Source organism: Triticum aestivum, chromosome 3B (genome assembly GCF_018294505.1).
Source record: "Triticum aestivum cultivar Chinese Spring chromosome 3B, IWGSC CS RefSeq v2.1, whole genome shotgun sequence".
Classification (NCBI taxonomy): domain Eukaryota; kingdom Viridiplantae; phylum Streptophyta; class Magnoliopsida; order Poales; family Poaceae; genus Triticum; species Triticum aestivum.
Genome location: NC_057801.1, coordinates 255,204,788 through 255,226,319, shown reverse-complemented (window position 1 = coordinate 255,226,319; position 21,532 = coordinate 255,204,788). Strand labels below are relative to the sequence as shown.

The following is a 21,532-nucleotide window of genomic DNA, read 5'->3' as shown; positions in this document are numbered from 1 at the left end:
GAAAGGGGACAGTACAGTCTATCCTGACAAAAGTAGTCTTCGCCTGCAAAAAAGTCTCCGGTCGTGACGCTGCGATGGGCTCGTTGATGACCTCCGTCCTGTCGTCCTGGTCTCGTTGCACCGGAATGGCAACCTTTGGCTAATTTCTCGGAACTCCACGCCTGCGGCTTGCCTCGCTTGCACCGAAGAGGAAACCTGCGCTCTGCGCCCGCCTGGCCTTGGTCGTCATGGCTCACGTCAGCTGAGCCTCATGAGATAACTTGCATAGAACTCTCCGCCCCTCAGGAGGCCACTTCCTTCGGGGGTCTTGGCGTCGTCCGCCTCGTGAGGCTTGGCCTGGGTCTTGTGGTGTTGGTGTTGATACCGGAACGTACCAGGCCGTCGATGGAGTCACGCGGTGGGCCGCAGGCAGGCAGGGCTGGATACCTCCGAATCCAGGACGCCGACAGTGGGCCCAAGACACAATATACTCCCTCCGTTCCTAAATATAAGTCTTTTTAGAGATTCCAATAAGAGACTACGTACGGAGCAAAATGAGTGAATCTACACTAAAATATGTCTATATACATCCGTATGTAGTTTCAATTGAAATTTCTAGAAAGACTTATATTTAGAAGGAGGGGGTACATGCAAACAATATATTCAACGGGGTGGGGCAGGCAAAATTTGGTGCTGCAAGTCGGCTAGCTGCTGTTCTCGCTGGAGCTATTCGTGCCACCACGGAAGCGAGAACGTGCCTTGCTCACACCGGCGGCTCGAGACTAGAGTGGCTGCTGGGGAGACAAGCACGTACTCTGATGTTGTGGTCCAGGGGATCAAGTGGACAGGGACGTACTATAATGGCATGGTTTAGGAGATCACGCCGCCCAAATCAACGGCTGGCCAGCCGGCTGATCTTAGGAAAAGATCAGCCGGCTGATTCCTAGCAGCCACAATGGTTTTGGAAAGTTCAGGGTAAGTAACCTCTTTATCAGTTTTTCCCTGAAAAAATGGTCTACAGTTTGGATGAGACTTGCCTGCTCCCTTCCCATGCTCCCATCCGTGCTCCCGCTTACGTTGCTTGATTTGGTTGGAAGAAAATAAGACCCGGCCCCACCCCCTAAAAATCCCGGGGGGGAGGGGGGGATGATTAGATTAGAAAAGAAAAAGGAAAAAGGACATCCGTAGGATGAAGTGGGAGCATGGAAAGGGAGCATGCAAGCCGGATCCATACAGTTTGTGCTTAGAGATCCAATGACAGGTACTCCTGCCTCATTCAAGTGGAAGAACATTGAGCTACTAGGAATCTTAAACTCTGGTTGGGAAATCTCTTCAGATCAACAATGCATGCTCATCGTATCTCACAGTAAAATGTGTACTATGTTGATATTGCATCAGTGCATCTGCACCACCAACGGCACCTACCAGTGTGTCTTCAGCTACACTCTTTCTACATCTATCCAGAGCATCCGCAGTGTTGTGATTTTCGGCTGCCAAGGCTGCTTCTAACATCTTCGTAAGTTTCGCTGCCTCCAAGCTTGGCGTCGCCTCTAGCCTCAGTTGCAAGTGGTCAGAAACACGGACATATCTATAAAAACACAAGCAATAACCGATGCACCACAAGTTTGTAAGACTGAAGGAAAACTAATCATACTGAACAAACGATAAAACAAGCATAGGCAAATCTCTGATAGTATTTCTCATTGCAGCTGCCCACAACTAAATGACTTGCAATGCAGACAAACATTGTTGCTACAGAATTGGAATAGAGAGTTTGATATAAGAGAATCATACCAAGTTCAGTCTCCAATGTCTGAGCCTGCGGGGAACACTGCTATTCACACCGAGCATACCAGGAAACGTTCATCTCAAAAGCTGTACCAGTGAATGGGGACTGGCATAGCTAACTGAATACTTCAACCTCGCCAAACAATCAGAACGATCAACACCTTAAGGACCCAAGTACAGAATATTGGCTCCAAAGACCAGCAGCGATAAACATCAAATGTAATTGCAGAGTTCTGGAGGATTCTCAAGAATTGTACCAGTGAATGGGGACTAGCAATCAGGACTAGCATAGCCAACTGAATACTTCAACCTCACCAAACAATCAGAACGATCAACACCTCAAGACCCCATTAAATACAGAATATTGGCTCCAAAGACCAGCAGTTATCAACATCTAAAGTAATTGCAGGGTTCTGGAGGATTGAAGGCCACAAAAATCACAAAGAAATGGCAGATGCATCCATCGATAAATGCTAACAATATTCTTGGGTAAGTGCCGGAGCAGGGTCAAGTCTCAAATACTCGATATTACCTTAGGATCCATTAATGGAGATCAATGTAAAAAGAACATGCGTAAGATAACAGAGGCTACTTCTGCTTTTGGTTACAAACAACAGCACTACAAGATGAATCTGAGTCAATTAACCACAAATTCACATTTCCGAGTTGCCTTTGTACCGAATCTGAAGCCACACTGTCAGACCAGAAAAGCATTTTACTTTGACCCTCTGACAGTGATCTATTCGACATGTTAGGCCCTAATTCCATAGTCATTATCTCCTCATTCAGTTTCCCCAGCCTCACACCACCACCATTGTTTTCCAACACTCTGGTAAGTATATGAACAAAACTCACATGTTTCACAGAAGCAAATCCACCATCTGCTACTCTCGATATAATATGCTCATTCCATGTTTTTTTAGAGCCTTGTGAGCTTCTTATAAATATCAAATCCACAGGGTCTGCAGTAAAAATGTCAACTGATTGATTTGATGGCTCAACCAACTTACTGCCAAGTGAAATCATATTACCATTTAGTACCCATAGGTTGTAACCCAGGTTCAAGCAATGTTGTATCACGTAAGCTTTAGCTAGTATTTCCTTAACAAAACCATCAGAATTCATATAACCACTCATTTTGATCCCCTGCAGCAACTCAATAACATCAATGACGGCATGTCCTCTATGAGCAAGGTCATCCAGAAACTCTGAATTGTCACCAAGGAAGATGTAATTTCGCATGCCCGTCTTCTCAAGATGGCAAATAAGGTTTCTCACAATCCTCTGTTCCACTGAATACAAACTTATGAGTACAACATTGTTTCCGAATTGGACGGACTTGAGCACAGAACCAAGTTCACTAAATTTCCTAACAAACCTTCCTGGAAGAATTTCAGCAAAGCAGAAATCATACCATTTTAGCTTCTTTAGAGGCTGCAATTGCCATACGTTGAAATCGAGATTATTCCCATCTAACAATGTAGAATCTGGTCCAACACTTCTTCCATAGTTCACACCTGCATCCCTATGAGAGATGCTGAGGGCCCTTTCCTTCAAGAAGTTTGTGTAGATGTTGAAGTATCCACGTGAGTGGACAAATTTAATGAACCAAGGAGTCCATATTCTCTCGCCCATCTTTCTGTACCATCCTGTAGTTTTCTGCAGAGGATAAGAGTGGAACACCAGTTACTATCAAGCTAACTAAACCAACAGCACATAAGAGATCAAAATAATCTAAAGAAACTAATCTAGCAAATATAATACACAAGGCTACATAACACAAAAACTGAGGAAGCACACTGAAAATTTAATTAAGAAAAAGGTTTACCATGCCTTGAAGAATAGGTTTGATTCCTTTGGCTTTCTGTTCATCATACCATAATCGAAATTCTTTCCATGGTTTGGGAAAGAGAAGTTGGCCCCATGTACCAACCATCTGGTACAAGAATAGTCTAGTTTCACTGTCCAGCTGTATCTTGTTTCCATGTTTACCTATTTAATTCAAGGTCAACTAGTTAATAACAGAACCATTGCCAGCACTTTAGTGTAATAACAAGTTAACCAGTGTGTATGTTCTAAGTATGAGAGTAACATCTCTCCCTGTTTGTGCAAGGGGATTTGGGTTAGGCTTTGCTTTTATATCTCCCTTGCTCTAAAATCAACTCATGATGCCTAATCCAAATTAAGCCATAACACCGTTTAAATATAGCCCTTAGATCAAACATATGGTTTGATTAGAAACGTTTTGGTTCAAATGATGCAGGTTAATTTAATGAAAATGCATCTGCATGACACTACGGAATAGATAGTCTAAGAACACATTTCTTAGTATTGTTAAAAGCAATCTTCTATATCTAAATAGCTAGCCCCCACTAGCCTATTTCTCTCAACATGCAAGTATGCCACCTCATCATTCAACATGCAAGGAGAAAGGTCGACCACAAGTCCACAACATGCAATCATGCATAATAAAAAGCCACCTCAACATGCAAACATGCATGAGAATTTACATTTTATTATGATATTTACATTATACAATAATCAAACACCACAAATCATATTTATTTTCAGCTTTAGTTCTCATATTATTACTCCAAATATTCATGTTCCATACAACCAATTCTAACTGAACATATTGCAAAACATTCCCGCAACAACGTGCGGGGTATCATCTAGTTATCATTAAAAAAACACGCCAAGAGTCGTTAATAATACTAGTTTGAACTGAACACCAAACAAACCCTCCTCATCCAATAAAGCCAACTAGCTTCCATAAATTTCAGTTAGTGGCAGTTTCTTTCAGAGACATAGCAATTTGATTAGAAAAGAAAATGAATGATAAAAAACACAGCAAATAATAACTACCGTAAGTTCACCTCAAAGCCTAAATACTTTCTATTTTACGTAAAAGAAAATTATGCCCACATAAGACAGCATTGCACTGTTATAGCACATATCATCCAACTTCACTAATGGAGAGAGACCATGCAAACATTACTGATCAGAACTACTGGTCTAACCAATCGGAATACTCAACGGAATAAGTTAAATATGCCACATTTCTAATCTATCTAAGAACAAGATCTTCAACTATATATTAGTCAACAACCTTCCCCAAACTACCATTTTCAATAGCGTTGATGCCCAATTCACAAAGTTGTATGTGAATGTATATATATTCTGGGCATTTTGTTTTGCTATTTAGTTTTACATTACACAAAGCAGTTTCGATACAGCCCTCGAAAAAACCAATCAACCCCTGCACTTCTGCAATAGCAACATTTACATAACCCGATTTACTCTTCTTTAGTATTGCCTACCGAATGTTCATTTCAACTAAGCAGCCACAATAGCCAAGTTTATTAACTTTAAACGAAATTAAAACAATTCAGGGTAAGGATAGATGTGAGTTTGTTTCACATGAAAATAATAATTGTAGCAGTTACATGAGACTTTATTTGATTGCTTGGGTCTTGTTACCAAATGAAAAACAATGGAGAAGTCAAGAAGTAATGGCTAGACAGGTTCGTTGTTGGGTACTAATATTACCTACACAACTATTACTATCATCACTAACTTCCTTGGGAGAATTACTAGTATTAACTAGTACTGGCACTTAGCACAAGTAATTGCCGGACCTAGTATTAACTAGTACTGGCACTTAGCACAAGTGAACTGGAAAAGAGACCCCCCCCCCCCGCGTCGGCTGGCTCTGGCGACTCGGGGACAAACCCTAGCGCCGCCACCGGCCCTCTCCCCCGCCCCTTCTCGTCTCGCCACCGCCAGAGGCTCCCGCTGGCAAAGCCCACGCAGGTCCCAGGGACGGCGGCGGCGGGGCGTCTCTCCCTCCGGGTGGCTAGACGCGGCGACGTGTGGTGCAATGCCGGCGGCGCATCTGACAATGGTTGGCGGCGGTCTTGGTCAGCGCATGTCGCCGTGTGCTGCTGGAGGCGGGGCGATGGCGGGCGACTGTGTGTTAGACCTTTCAGCCTGAGCATTGATAGATGTGGATGACACTAGGAGAGTTGGGACAATTTTCGTTGGTTTATTTCTCACACAATGCCATGCCAACCTGAGGGGTTAGGGATACATATTTATAGGCTGCTAGCCAGCCAAGGCATATGCTAAGATGCTGCTAAGATGCCAGTCTAAGATGCTAGTCTAAGATGCTAGTCTAAGATGCTAACTGACAATCCTTGATGGTCAAGAACAGAACTCTATCCTAACAGCCAGTCCTTGATGGTCCAGGACTTTATCCTCCTAACTGCCACAAGGACCATGTGCTGCAGCCCCACAAGGACCCTAGTACACAGACTTATCCATCATTCTCCCCCTAAGTCTTGTACGTCGTCTTGTGGGAGAGTTGAATCATCCCAATCCTGGAGCAAAGTTCGAAGAACTTGACCCTCCCAAGGGGCTTGGTGAGCAGGTCTGCGAGCTGATCCTTGGTGTTGATGTAGCTCGCCTCGATGCTCCCTTCTTCCACACAGCTGCGGATGAAGTGATACCTCAGTCGGATGTGCTTGCTCCGTTCGTGGAACACGGGGTTCTTTGCCAGGGCCAGGGCGGACTTGCTGTCCACCAGGAGCTGCACCGTTCTGGTGTCTTGAACGAGAAGATCACCAAGCAGTCGAGCAAGCCAGAGCGCCTGAGTACAGGCGGTGGAGGCCGCTATGTACTCAGCCTCATAGCTGGACAGGGCCACCACCTGCTGCTTGACTGATTGCCAGCTCACGAGACACTTGCCGAGGAAGAGGAGGATCCCGCTCGTGCTCTTGCTGGTGTCGATGTCGCCGGCGTGGTCGCTGTCGCTGTACCCGACGAAGTGTGCCGCCCCAGGGCACCTAGGGTAATGGAGGCCGTGGTCGAGGGTCCCTGCTATGTAGCGGACGATCCTCTTCACTGCCTGCTGGTGTTCCGACGTTGGTCGCTCCATGAACCGACTGACATAGCCGACGGAGAATGCCAAGTCCGGCCGTGTGTGAGTGAGGTAGCGAAGGCTCCCCACAAGGCGTCGGTACTGCGTAGCATCCACTTCCTCCGTCGTGCTGTCGCGACTTAGTTTCAGCCTCTCCTCCATCGGAGTGAGAGCTGGATGGCAGTCGGTGAGCCCAGCTAGCTCAACGATGCGCTTGGCGTAGGCGGACTGTCGAAGCGCGATCCCGGAGTGGTCCTGGTGCACCTCAATCCCTATAGATAGAAGGAGAGGAGCCCCAGGTCACTCATCTGGAACGTGGCCTTCATGTCTTCCTTGAACGCCGCCACCTCTGCATCTTTGGTGCCGGTGATCACCAGGTCGTCAACGTAGACGCCCACCAGCAGGGCATTTCCTCCACTCCCCCGTCGGTAGACGGCAGCCTCATGCGGGCTCTGCTCGAAACCCATCTTCTTCAGCGTGGAGTCCAGCTTGGCGTTCCACGCCCTGGGTGCCTGCCGCAGGCCATAGAGAGCCTTGCGCAGGCGGAGCACCTTGCCCTCCTGGCCGGGAATCGTAAACCCCGGTGGCTGATGCACGTAGACTTCCTCCTTCAAGTCGCCGTTGAGGAATGCCGACTTAACGTCCATGTGGTGGACACGCCAGCCCTCCTGGGCAGCCAGCGCAAGGAGAAGTCGCACGGACTCCATCCGTGCCACGGGAGCGAAAGCGTCGTCGAAGTCGACTCCTTCCTGCTGCAAGAAACCTCGGGCCACCAAACGAGCCTTGTGCTTGATGATGGCGCCGGCTCCATCCTTCTTCAGCTTGAACACCCACTTAAGGGTGATTGCGCGGTGACCTCGAGGGAGATCAGCAAGCTCCCAGGTGCGGTTTTGCTCGACCGCATCCATCTCCAACTTCATCGCGGCGCGCCATGCCGCGTCTCTCTCGGCCTCTGCAAAGGACCGTGGTTCGCCGTCTTCACACACGAGCTGTAGCTGCGCCTCCAGGTCACGTGGCACCAGTCCTGGCACCGGCTGGTCGCCGAGCACATTATCCATCGTACGGTACCGCAGCGGTTCGCCTCCATACCATGCGTCGACCCGCTCCTCGTCGTGAGTGAGCGGGGAAGCGAACTTCATCGGATTGTGCTCTGCGTGAGCTGGTGCTGATGAAGACGAGCCCGGAGTGGCGACCGCCGGGGCTGGAGTATGTGGCGTCGCCGGTTGTGGTGTCGTCGGTGTAGCAGGCGCCGGAGTCGATGTAGTTTTGGGGGCCGGGGTAGACGTGCCCGGTGAAGAGGAGCTGCTTGCTCCCCCAGCTTCCTTGAAGTGAGCGTACTCGACAATGAAGTCGTCATACGTCGGCGTCGAGCCGTCGTCCACCGCCTTGTCCCATTGCCACCCTCGCCCTTCGTTGAACACGACGTCTCGCGCTGTGCGCACACGTTGTGTCTTTGGGTCGAGGATGCGGTAGGCCTTTGAGCCCTCCGCGTAGCCGATGAAGACTCCCGGAGTGCTCCTGTCGTCGAGCTTGCCGATGTGGCCGAGCTCCTTGGCGAACGCAAGGCAGCCAAAGACCCGCAAATGAGAGACCGCCGGCTTCCGCCCATGCCAGGCCTCGTACGGAGTTCTGCCGTCGAGTGCCTTAGTAGGAGAGCGGTTGAGGATGTAGACGGCCGTTAGCACCGCCTCTCCCCAGAAGACAGCCGGCATCCCTCTCTGCTTGAGGAGAGCCCGAGCCATCCCCACAACCGTCTGGTTGCGCCGCTCGACGACGCCGTTTTGCTGCGGGCTGTACGGCGCGGAGTAGTGGCGCTGGATGCCCTCATCGGCGCAGTACGACGCGAATTCAGCCGCCGTGAACTCGCCGCCGTTGTCAGTGCGCAACACGCGCAATTTGCGGCCGCTCTCCGCCTCCACACCAACCTGCGCGCGCCTGATGGCGTCCGCCGCTTCTCCCTTACTGCCGAGGATCATCACCCACATGTAGCGGGAGAGATCGTCGACGAGCAGCAGGAAGTAGCGTCGACCTCCTGGTGTGGCTGGCGTCACCGGGCCGCACAGGTCTCCGTGCACGAGCTCCAGCTTCTCCTTAGCCCGAAAACTCGCCTGTTGGGGAAAGGGGAGTCGTCTCTGCTTTGTCAGTACGCAGATGTCGCAGAACTGCTCCACATGGTCGAGGCATGGCAGGCCTCGCACCATCTCCTTGGCACTTAGACGCTTCAGGGCCTCAAAGTGAAGGTGCCCAAAACGCTCATGCCACTGCCACGCCTCGTCGTCTCGACGGACAGCGAGACAGACCGGTTGTGCCACCTGCACATCAAGGACGTAGAGTCGATTTTCACCTCTAGGCACCTTGGCGAGAAGGCGACGCTGGCGATCCCAGATGCGTAGGACCCCATGCTCAATCAGCACGCGTGAGCCGTTCTCATCCAGCTGTCCCAAGCTGATGATGGAATTCCTTAGCGCGGGGATGTAGTAGACACCGGTGAGCAGCCGGTGCTCTCCCATCTTGGTGGTGAAGATGACGGAGCCGACGCCCTTTATCTCCACAGCGGAGGCATCCCCGAACTTGACGGAGCCTCGCGCATCGGAGTCGAGCTCGGCGAAGAATTCCCTTCGACCGGTCATGTGGTGGGTGGCGCCGGTGTCGAGGCACCACCCCGTAGCCTTGTCCTTCCCGGAGCCATCGCCGAGAAGAGCGTGTGCTTTTGGCTCATCGAGGTGGATGAAAGCCTTTGCGACTGGAGTCGCCGAGGGTAGCTCAATGCTTGCATGCGCCATGAACAGAGCCGTCTCCTCCTCCTTCGCCTGTGCGACGTGAGCCTGGCCTTGTCGTGGTTACCGACACTCATTGGCCCAATGGCCAAACCGGCCACAGTTGTGGCAACTGTTGTCTTGTGCCGGCCTGGGCTTGCCAGCGGCGCCGTCCTTGGCGCCTCCGCGGGTGTCACCTTCGGCACGTCCTTGTGCCCTGCCCGGGGGGCCTCTTCGCGCCTTACGCTGCTTGCCACGCTTGCGGCCGCCCGTCGAGGAGGAAGGCTCCCCCTTCTTCTTGTCACCAAGGCTGGGATCCCACTGCTCCCGAGTTAGGAGCAGCTCCCCGCCGGTGGTGACGGGCCCCGAGGGGGGCTGTGGCTCGTCGGTGTCGACGACCTTGAGTCGACCTATCGCCTCCTCGATCGTCATCGTGGAGAGGTCCAGCAACGACTCGATCGAGCGAGCCATCTGCTTGTACTTCTCGGGAATGCACCGAAAAAGCTTCTCGACAGCTCTCTCCTCGGTGTAGGTGGCATCGCCAAACTTCACCATCTTCTCCAGCAGAGTGTTGAGACGGAGAGCAAAGTCATCAACATCCTCACCTGGCTTGAAGCCCAGGTTCTCCCACTCCTTACGAAGTGCCTGCAGGGTGGACTTGCGAGCACGGTCGCTGCCGATGCGTGCTGCGGCGATGGCGTCCCAAGCCTCCTTGGCAGTCCGCTTGTTGGAAAGCGAGAACTGCATCTCGGGCGGGACTGCGGCGATGAGGGCGTCCAGTGCCCGTCGATCCTCTAGGTGGTCGACGTTGCTGTCCTGGACTGCCTCCCACATGCGCCGCACCTGGAGCCTGACCTTCATGATCCCGGCCCACTCGACGTAGTTGGTTTTAGTGAGGGTAGGCCACCCAACACTGGCACCAACATCCCTGACCACAGTCCGGACCTCGTAGAGGCCGCGGTCCTGGTCGTTGCAGCCGCTGTCGCGGTGCGCGCCTCCACCTGGAGCGCGGGCGTGCTCGGCTGCCCACTGCGCCGTCCGCTCCTGCGCCACTTTGGCGTGATCTGCGTCGGCGCCGTCGTCCGCAGGCGCGGAGCTGCTGGAGCTGCCGGGGCTGCCGCGGAGTGCCTTGGCATCCGCCGTAGCCTCACGGGCTGCTTCTGCTGCTGCTGCTGCTTCTACCTCCGCCCTGGCTGCTTCTACCTCCGCTCTGGCTGCTGCCAGCTCCGCTGCAGCCAGCCTCGACACTCTTGCCGCCGCAGCAGCCGCTGCTACAGCCGCTCGCTCACGCTCCTCTGCCACGGCGCGCTCGGCCTCTTGCCGGCGCCGCATGCTCGAGGTAGCCGTGTGCTGAGAGCGACCTGCAGACATGGCTCGCTGCAAGGGGGTTGTTGCGTGAAGAGGAGGCTGAGGAAGACGAGCTGCTGCTCGACAGTCCGGAGGGAGGAAGGTAACCAGAGGCAGACGGAGCAGCTGCTGCTACCGACTTGGGCTGCTCACAGGAAATGCTCAGGGTGCAGGTTAACCTGGCTCTGATACCACTTGTTAGACCTTTCAGCCTGAGCATTGATAGATGTGGATGACACTAGGAGAGTTGGGATAATTTTCGTTGGTTTATTTCTCACACAATGCCATGCCAACCTGAGGGGTTGGGGATACATATTTATAGGCTGCTAGCCAGCCAAGGCATATGCTAAGATGCTGCTAAGATGCCAGTCTAAGATGCTAGTCTAAGATGCTAGTCTAAGATGCTAACTGACAGTCCTTGATGGTCAAGAACAGAACTCTATCCTAACAGCCAGTCCTTGATGGTCCAGGACTTTATCCTCCTAACTGCCACAAGGACCATGTGCTGCAGCCCCACAAGGACCCTAGTACACAGACTTATCCATCACTGTGCAGCAGCGTCGTGGCGGCCGGAAGACCCAGTGGTCTGGATCTGGATCCAGGGCGCCCAGCGAGCCGGTCTGGCGCGGCGACGAGCCTGCAGGTGGTGGGCGGCGCGGTGTGGGTGGACGTGCTGGTGTGCAGCCATGCCGGTCTGGGGTGCTCCATGGCGCCTAGATCGGCTTTCCAGCTACTTGCTTGGCCTGCCAGCGGTTCCGTGGCCACGACCGGTGGGTCGGCGGTGGATGCTGCCGATGGGGACTGACTTCGGTGCTGGTGGGTTGTGGTCGGCGGCAAGGGCCTGTATGCAGGTGGTAGTTGACTCCAACTTGACTCCGGTTGTGCAGGTGCTCGAGGTGAGCTTTTGTGTCATCGGAGCCTCGTGCTAGTCTTGGTGGGGACGCTCGCCATGGACTGGTATGAGGGCAGGGAGGTCTCAGGCTGCTGGGCTTAGCTGCCAGCTTCGACGGAGATGACTGGGACGGGATGCTTCAGGCGAAAGTCTTGTGTCGACCTTGTTGGCCACGATGACGGCGGCGTCTTCGGACACCGCTTCCCTTCATGAAGGCGTCATCGGGAAGCTATTGTTGCCTGCTCAATCGTGTACCCCGGGCAAAAGCCTCAGATCCATCTATGGATCAGACAACGACAGCGTCTCGATGTCGTTTCTCCCCCTTGGGGGCGTTGTTTTTGGGAGCCATGGATCCGCGGTTGGTAGCTTGATGTCTGGGTAGTGTCTGTTGGGCTGTTGGTGTGTAGGGTGATGGCAGTGGAAGTGATCTGTGGCTGCGACCAATCCCTTGGTCATCTTGGTGCTGATGGTTGACCTATCTCTTGGGGCTCGCGGCGGTGATGAGGTCTCGGTGTCCGGTGCCCTTCGACAGCGTTTGAGGTTTTGTTGCCTTGCACAGTGCTCTGCTTCTCTGTATTTGTGATGGTGGCCGTGGTGTGGCCTAGAGGAGGTGCAGGGCCTGTCTCGGTGGAACATTGCCCTTCGGCACGGTCTGTAGCTCTCTCTGCCGCGACGTGGCTAGGCAATGGGATGCCCTTCGACGATGGATGTGACTTCCTAGCTCTTCAAGGTGCGGAGTGATCGCAGGGCAACTGGCGACTTCTTCTCTACGTCTTCTCGGTGACGGATCTCCCTTCGACTGATTCAACAAAGCTTGCTTCCGCTCTTCTCGGTTCAGCTAGTGGTCTTGGGTGCTAAGCTCTTGTTGTTAGTTGCTTGTCATAGCTCTTTTCTGGTTCTCCTTCTGTTGTTCATTATGCCTCTGTGTGTGTGTCTTCGATGCTTCTGTTGTACCCGATGTCTTGTATCTTACTCTTGTCTATAATGAAAATGGTTCAGGCCGGCGTAAGCCCGCCATAGCACCGTCAAAAAAAAAAATTGGCAGACCTAGTTATTTGGGGGCCCTGGGCAGATGCATAGGTTGCACACCCTCTAATACAGATCTGTATTAGACTCAGCTATAGTCACCCAAAACAACTGAAATAACAACCCCAGAATAAGTTCAGCCTAGCATTTTCTTGCTGGGAAATTAAGAACCGAAAATGTCAACAGCAAGCAAGGTTGACAAGACCTGAAAAGAAAGAAAACAACAGACATGGGGTTCAAGTAATCCCAAAAGCTCTTATACACTCCACCAAGCCAATTAGAAGGCATTTTATCTTTTAGCGGCCAGATTAGAGTTTATTAGCTCAAACTCATCAAGATAAATCTGAATCCATGGCTGAAGGCAAGCTTGTGGAGTGATTGATAAAGAAACTGATAAGTTGCAAAGCACCAATTTTCCAGCTAACGCACTAGCTGACAGCAGAAGATACAGTTTACCCTATCTACATGAGTTGCTATTTAAACGAGTTAAGTTGAAAGAACCTTGAACTCATATGGCTCATCGGAATCGAACCCTGACCTTCTAATCGCTGAAATCGGCACCCTATACTTACCGATCTATCAATCCTGACCTTGTAGTAGTTGTAGTTTGCATTAGTTTGGTGCACCAGGAAAAAAGACAACTCCCACTGAGATTACCCTCCCTCCCTCCCACTCCCACTGCGGGAACGGTTATGGCCAGTGGCATGCGGCGCAGGCCGGTATCTTTAGCTCCCTGATGGAGCACGCAACAGTGCAATGGCAGGCAGAACACATCTTCATGATCCCTACCACATGAACCAGCCAACCAGGAGAGCACATCGTTGTGTGTCGCGACCGTGTCGCACTCATACTTGCCGTTGCCGGCCGTGAGCTGGAGCTTGCGCGTCTCGATGACAGCGGCATGGTACTGGTCGACGTGTGCCATGCTTCGGGTCAGCGCGGTCTCCATGCCGAGGGCCAGCCACATGCACCACTACAGGCTCAGACATGTGCAGCATCAACCCCGCCCACTTTGGCAAGGAACGTGAAAAATGAACGAACGATGCCACATTAACATCACAAAACTACATAAGAGATTGGTTTGATTCCAGCCACAAATCCGTATAAAGAGAAAATTCGAACGTGAGGCAGCAAGCCTGCAGCACGAGAATCGAACGGGAAATGTCCTCGCCGGGGTCGAGGCACTTGCCGCCGAAGCCGCAGGCCATCAGGACTCAGGAACGCCGCCGTCGTCAACCCGGCGACATTGACCCTCCTCAGAGGCGTGGTGTCATTTTCGCCGCCTCCGGTGCCCAGCCCACCACGCCGGACACAAAGGACGGTTCTGCGTGTGCCTTCTCGTTATCACTTCCCGGGCGCACCTTATTCGGAACCTAAGGCATCCACGGCAAGCAGGTCGTCCGGCGCATCAGAATGATCCTCTGCCTCTTCCAGAGCATCACACCAGATCAGATTCACTCCAACCTTGCTCGTCCGCTCTGCCCCGGGCTATCAATCCTGTCAATCTCTGATTTGGTACGGGCTACAGCCGATGTTGCTCAATCTCGAGCACAAAATAGGGATGTGCGCCGTGGTCGGACTGCTCAGTGTGCCAAAATATTTAGGGTGAGGATTGAATTGGGATCTGTAATTATAGGGTGTCCATTTCAAGGATTAGAAAGTCAGGGTTCGATTCCGACGAGCAGTATGAGTTTAAGTTTTTTTTTCAGACTTTATTACTCTACAATAACCAGTTTAGTTTCACAAATTTAGCATCACAAAATCCAAAATGGTAATTAACTTCAGAATACCCTGAACCCAATTTGATCTCAGGGGCTCCAGATCGCCATCTATCATGATAACACATCCACACAACAAAAAATATCATGACAATGCAAAATACTTTCCATCTCCCACCAAACAGTCTTCTAATCTAACCAATCCTAAGGTCCGAACTATAGAGCAAAGATCAAAGAAAGAGTGGTACACATACACACAAGGTCACAACATGGTCTATGCAATTGCAACCTAGCATACACATTTGCGCAACACAAGATGCATTCAAAGATTTATGGTTCCTAACTAAGCCAGAAAATCAGCAAGCGTTCACATTGCTTACTAAGCTCTCACCTGCGACGAACCGGGGGCGCTGCAGTGACGCGCCGAAGACATAGGGACTGTAGTTCTCCCTGTCGTAGTAGTACCTCATGACCACCCGCTTTAGGAACCTGTAGTAGAGCGGTGAGACCTCGAGGTCATCCTCAACGACGAAGGCGAACTCGTCGTCCGAGCCAGGCCACCACGCCTCGATCCACTGCGCCTGGAGCCCCGCATTAGCCACCCGGTAGTGGATGCGCTTCTCCCCGTGCGGCCAGGGGAAGGCGTCGACGGCGGTGAGGATCTCGTGGGACGCTGCAAGGAGTGGGGCGGACGAGTTGGGCGGGAGGTGGTCGAGGAGGACGTGCAGTGCGACGCGGTCGCCATCGTAGTCGGCAGACGCGAGGGAACGGAGGCAGCGAAGCAGAGGGGCGGGGCGATCGTAGGCCAGGAGTTTGATGAGGAGGGAGAACCGGTGGGGATCCGGAGCCGGACGCGCGGGTATGAGCGGAGGTGCGGCGTAGGAGGAGCGGCGGAGGAGGAGGAGGAGGATACATAGTGAGACGGGGAAGAGGACGAGGAGGCGGAGCGGGAAGGAGCGGTGGCGAGGCGACGCCATTGGTCTGGTGGCGGCGGCGGTTGTGGACTGAGGAGCACTGGAGATCGACGGAGTCTTCCTCTCTCCTTTTTTTATTCTCGATAATATCATCCGGCGAATGTCAGCTGGAGGAGGATGGCAAGCGAACGCTCTTTACTTACAGTTTTTAGAAGAAAAATGCTCTTCTCTCAACGATGGCATTTTTTAGAAGAAAAATATACTCTGAAGAAATGGTCGTGCGCTGGAAAAACTTCCATGCGCTTCTCAAAAAGCTGCGAACCCATACAAAACTTCTCATCTAAAGCGTTTGTAATGCCATCACTCTCGGCGAACGTTCGCCGTCTAAGAAGGTCTTTATTTTCTATTACTATTTGCACCTGTCTTTTTTTCCCTTTTACTAGGTAATAGTTGCCCTGCGTTGTAACATGGGCATAAAAAAAAGTTCATGTTCTTACAAAAGACTAAAAATTACAATACATAATCATCGTCCAAATGGTTCAAAGACAAAGCACACATTTCCACCCAAAAATAGACATTGTACAAAGGGAAATGTTTGTAGTCAGCCGGTTGATCTTTCTAGGCGCGTCCACCGTCTTCATAGTCGTCGGATCTCGTCTGATCAGCTGCCTCAGAAACAACAGGTAACCCATATTTCAGGTTTGCAACTTGGCCCCGGTTGCAATTCCTTTGGCCGCAACAAGGGGATTGTTGCAGACTAGACACAAGGCCGCCCGCCCCAGACTCGTTCCCCATGATCAACGGCGACGCCCCGCTACTGGATTGGCCCACCTACGTCGTCCTCATGCCACCCAAGAGCGCATCTGCACTCCTCATCGCCGGACGCGATCGATGGCTGGCGCACTATCGCCGGATCTAGCCAAGCACTGCCATCTGGGAACGCTCCATCGCCGGATATGGCTAGGTACTACCACCGATGACATGCCATCGCTGGGGCGGCTCACCCAGGGGCGCCCATGCTACCATGGCAGCCTCCACGGCCGGCTCCGGTCGCCATTGCCCTGCACCCATGTTGCAACAAAAATTGCAACAAGACCCATGTTGGAAAAAATTGTAACAAGACCTGTGTTGCAAAAATAAAATCTGCAACTTGACCTATATTGTAAAAATTTCTACAACATGACACTTGTTGTAGAAATTTCCTGGAGCACAAGTTGTGTTGCAATGGTAGAAGATAGCACTCACCCACTCATCTGCTAGATCCGGTGGCTCGCGAGGCGGCGGATCTTTTAAAAAGATCCGTTGGTCGACGCGTAGCATCGCCCTTGTACAAATTACAATAAAACAAAAAATGGTGCATACGAATAATTGACCCTACAAATAGTGAAGCCCTAAACTCTGCCAACACACCTAGAAAATCCCTCTCAATTTCTCCTTCATGAATATTTTTTTGTGTGAATCTTTCAAAATAAGAGGTAACTTTATGCATGAGTAATTTGCATGCAATGTGATATCCATCGGGTCCCAAGATGTCACATAAACATGTCACTCTTGTAGATATTATCCCCTTGGTAATAAAAGGCAACGCTTCTATCGATTGCTGAAAAAAGTACCAACGGTAGCATATACAACAAGTATGCATCGCTCTCGCCCGGTCTCTTCTTGTCCGCTGATATTCTTCTCCCCTCCTATAGAATTAGCACACATGCAAATGCACACACCACAAAGCAGCAACAATCTCAATCTCACTAATATTCTTCTCCCCTCCTATAGAATTAACACACATGCATATGCGCACACCACAAAGCAGCAACAATCTCAATCTCAACATAGACACGCCACAGTTAGCAGCAAAACATATCTTCTTGTGATTCTCTCTTAATCCCCGCACATGCACATCTCTCTCTCTCTCTCTCTCCCAACCCATTTCTCTGCCTCGCCAACACACTACCCACCCAGTGCTCGCGCTCCCTGGCGTCGGCCACCTCCCAGCCTGCTCTTGCACGCATCGCTCTTACTAATGTTGCTCAACCTCCTTGTTCCCACAACACACCCAGCATTGTCCGTGTTCGCGCCTGTGCCGGCAATCCCACCTTGCCGCCCCACCACGGGCAACACCGCCTATGAGAGTTGCCTCATGCCGGCCTATAGGTGAACATGTTGCTAAAACAAAAAATATCACGCACAATCCAACCAAGATCACTATCGAGATGCAGGTAACGCGATCATACTCTTGATGATCCGTTAGCGTGGCAGAGATGTTGACAGTGTCAATAAAGTCCTACTCCTATAGCTAGGTTATACCTCCTAGTCGCGAGAGTTTTCTCCTTGCAATCCGCGATGATGCCCTGGACGGCTGACATAGGCACATACGGTCTAGCGGCGACTCCTTGGACTAATCTTGCTTAGAAAATTCATTGTGATAAAAAACAGGAAGGAAGATAGCACTAGAAAAGTTGTACATGTAGTATGTATCTATGTGAGTAGACACAGAACCAAAACATCTACACACATGTGAAGGATTTAGAGCATTCATCCTGGCATTCACCTCATAGGTAGTATCATAAGGGCAACTCCAACGCGGACCCTCAAAACCTCCGCAAGCGTCTGGTCCAAGCTATCCAGATGTTGCACACCATCCAACAAGGGCATGTACTTGTGCACAACTTATCTATTACAACAGGCATTTCAAAGACTACGAAAAGGTTGAAAATTGGCAATGGTATCATCATAATGGTTGTGGAGAAAGCCTTCACTTTTTTTTGCTTGTGTCATTTCCTTATTGCGCTGTAACCATGGATAATCTTCATCATTTATCAGGATGCTTGGGTCAGCTTTGACTTTGAAGGGAGGAATTTCATGAAACTTTTCATAATCTTTGGACATGTCTGTCTTGCCCTCCACTCCCACGATGTCCTTTTTTCCTAAAAGAACTATGTGGCGCTTCGGCCCATCGTATGATGTATTCGCTTCCTTATCTTTTCTTTTTCCCGTTTTGGTAGACATGTCCTTCACATAGATAACATGTGCCACATCATTGGCTAGGACGAACGGTTCGTCAGTGTACCCAAGATTGTTCAGATCCACTATTGTCATTCCGTACTGTGGGTCTACCTGTACCCCGCCTCCTGACAGATTGACCCATTTGCATTTAAACAAAGGGACCTTAAAATCTACTCCGTAGTCAAGTTCCCATATGTCCACTATGTAACCATAATATGTGCCCTTTCACCTCTCGGTTACTGCATCAAAGCGGACACCGCTGTTTTGGTTGGTGCTCTTTTGATCTTGGGCGATCGTGTAAAATGTATTTCCATTTATCTCGTATCCTTTGTAAGTCATTACAGTCGAAGATGGTCCCCTGGACAACGAGTACAGCTCATCACAAACAGTGTTGTCACCTCTAAGACGTGTTTCCAACCAACTGCTGAAAGTCCTGATGTGTTCACATGTAACCCAGTCGTCACACTGCTCCGGGTATTTGGAGCGCAGACTGTTCTTGTGTTCATCGACATACGGGGTCACCAAGGTAGAGTTTTGTAGAACTGTGTAGTGTGCTTGAGACCAAGAATATCCGTCCCTACATATTATTGAGTCCCCTCCAAGCGTGTCTTTTCCAGTCAGTCTCCCCTCATACCGCGATTCAGGGAGACCTATCTTCTTAAGGCCAGGAATGAAGTCAACACAAAACCCAATGACATCCTCTGTTTGATGGCCCATGGAGATGCTTCCTTCTGTCCTAGCGCGGTTACGGACATATTTCTTTAGGACTCCCATGAACCTCTCAAAGGGGTACATATTGTGTATAAATACGGGGCCCAGAATGACAATCTCGTCAACTATATGAACTAGGACGTGCGTCATGATATTGAAGAAGGATGGTGGGAACACCAGCTCGAAACTGACAAGACATTGCACCACATCACTCCTTAGCCTTGGTATGATTTCTGGATCGATCACCTTCTGAGAGATTGCATTGAGAAATGCACATAGCTTCACAATGGCTAATCGGACGTTTTCCGGTAGAAGCCCCCTCAATGCAACCGGTAGTTGCGTCATAATCACGTGGCAGTCATGAGACTTTAGGTTCTGGAACTTTTTCTCTGGCATATTTATTATTCCCTTTATATTCGACGAGAAGCCAGTCGGGACCTTCATACTAAGCAGGTTCAAAGAAGATTTCCTTCTCTTCTTTGGTAAGGGCGTAGCTGGGAGGACCTTCATACTGCTTTGGAGACATGCCCTCTTTTTCGTGCAAACGTTGCAGGTCCTCTCGTGCCTCAGTTGTATCTTTTGTCTTCCCATACACGCCCAAGAAGCCTTAGGTTCACGCAAAGGTTCTTCATCACGTGCATCACATCGATCGAAGAGCGGACCTCTAGGTCTTTCCAGTAGGGTAGGTCCAAAATATATATTTCTTCTTCCACATGGGTGCGTGTCCCTCAGCGTCACTCGGAACAACTAGTCCACCGGGACCCTTTCCAAAGATTACGTGTAAATCATTGACCATAGCAAGTACGTGATCACCGGTACGCATCAATGTCGTTGCCGGGTTGCTTAGGGCCTTGGATGAGAACTGGCATCATAATGAACTTACGCTTCATGCACATCCAAGGAGGAAGGTTATACATACATAGAGTCACGGGCCAGGTGCTATGATTGTTGCTCTGCTCCCCGAGAGGATTAATGCCATCCGCGCTTAAACCAAACCATACGTTCCTTGGGTCACGTGCAAACTCAGCCTAGTACTCTCTCTCGATTTTTCTCCACTGCGACCCGTCAGCGGGTGCTGTCAACTTCCCGTCTTTCTTACGGTCCTCACTGTGCCATCGCATCAACTTGGCATGCTCTTTGTTTCTGAACAGTCGTTTCAACTGTGGTATTATAGGAGCATACCACATCACCTTCGCAGGAACCCTCTTCCCGCGGGGCTCGCCGTCAACATCACCAGGGTCATCTCGTCTGATCTTATACCACAATGCACCGCATACCGGGCATGCGTTCAAATCCTCGTACGCACCGCGGTAGAGGATGAAGTCATTAGGGCATGCATGTATCTTCTGCACCTCCAATCCTAGAGGGCATACGACCTTCTTTGCTACGTACGTACTATCAGGCAATTCGTTATCCTTTGGAAACTTCTTCAATATTTTCAGTAGCTTCTCAAATCCTTTGTCAGGCACAACATTCTCTGCCTTCCACTGCAGCAATTCCAGTACGGTACCCAGCTTTGCGTTGCCATCTTCGCAATTGGGGTACAACCCTTTTTTGTGATCCTCTAACATGAGATCGAACTTCAGCTTCTCTTTTTGACTTTCGCATTGCGTCCTTGCATCGACAATGACCCGGCGGAGATCATCATCATCGGGCACATCGTCTGGTTCCTCTTGATCTTCAGCAGCTTCCCCCGTTGCAGCATCGGGCACATCGTCTGGTTCCTCTTGATCTTCAGCAGCTCCCCCCGTTGCAGTATCACCGTATTCAGGGGGCACATAGTTGTCATCGTCCTCTTCTTCTTCACCGTCTTCCATCATAACCCCTATTTCTCCGTGCCTCGTCCAAACATTATAGTGTGGCATGAAACCCTTGTAAAGCAGATGGGTGTGAAGGATTTTCCGGTCAGAGTAAGACTTCGTATTCCCACATTTAGGGCATGGACAACACATAAAACCATTCTGCTTGTTTGCCTCAGCCACTTCGAAAAAATTATGCACGCCCTTAATGTACTCGGAGGTGTGTCTGTCACCATACATCCATTGTCGGTTCATCTGCGTGCAATATATATAATTATGTGTGTCAAAAGTAAGAAAATCAGTCAAGTATCTATCTAAAGTAAGAAAATCAGACAAGTATCTATCTAAAGTAAGAAAATCAGAAAGAAGATAAGAACAAGAGGCTCACCACGATGGTGCCGGCGACGAGATCGACGCGGGCGATCAATGGCGGTGAAAACGGGGACGAGGCGTGACGGACCGCTAAATCTATACAAATCTCGGGAAAAATGGAGCTCCGAGATCGAGCTTCGAGAGGAGAAAGCTTAACTAGTGTGGCTCGGGTATTTCATCGAACACCTCATGAAGCATAGGAGGTGAGCTAGAGCACCCAAATGCCCTCCCCTCGCCTGCCAGAAAAAACAGAGCACTATGGAGTGCTATGCCGCGGCGATGGGTATATATAGGCAAATTATTTGTCCC

At 50.6% G+C, this 21,532-nt stretch overlaps 1 protein-coding gene across 1 annotated transcript; it reads right to left on the bottom strand.

Moving 5' to 3' along the window:
- Positions 1 to 1,276: 1,276 nt before the first annotated feature.
- LOC123069595 (uncharacterized) lies at positions 1,277 to 15,515 on the bottom strand. Its single transcript, XM_044492478.1, has 4 exons — positions 14,816 to 15,515; positions 3,596 to 3,759; positions 1,774 to 3,426; positions 1,277 to 1,567 (listed from the first exon to the last, which is right to left on the bottom strand). Exons 1-3 carry the CDS (start codon positions 15,489 to 15,491, stop codon positions 2,356 to 2,358), a joined length of 1,911 nt encoding a protein of 636 aa, XP_044348413.1. The 5' UTR covers positions 15,492 to 15,515; the 3' UTR covers positions 1,277 to 1,567; positions 1,774 to 2,355.
- Between the last annotated feature and the right edge of the window lie 6,017 nt (positions 15,516 to 21,532).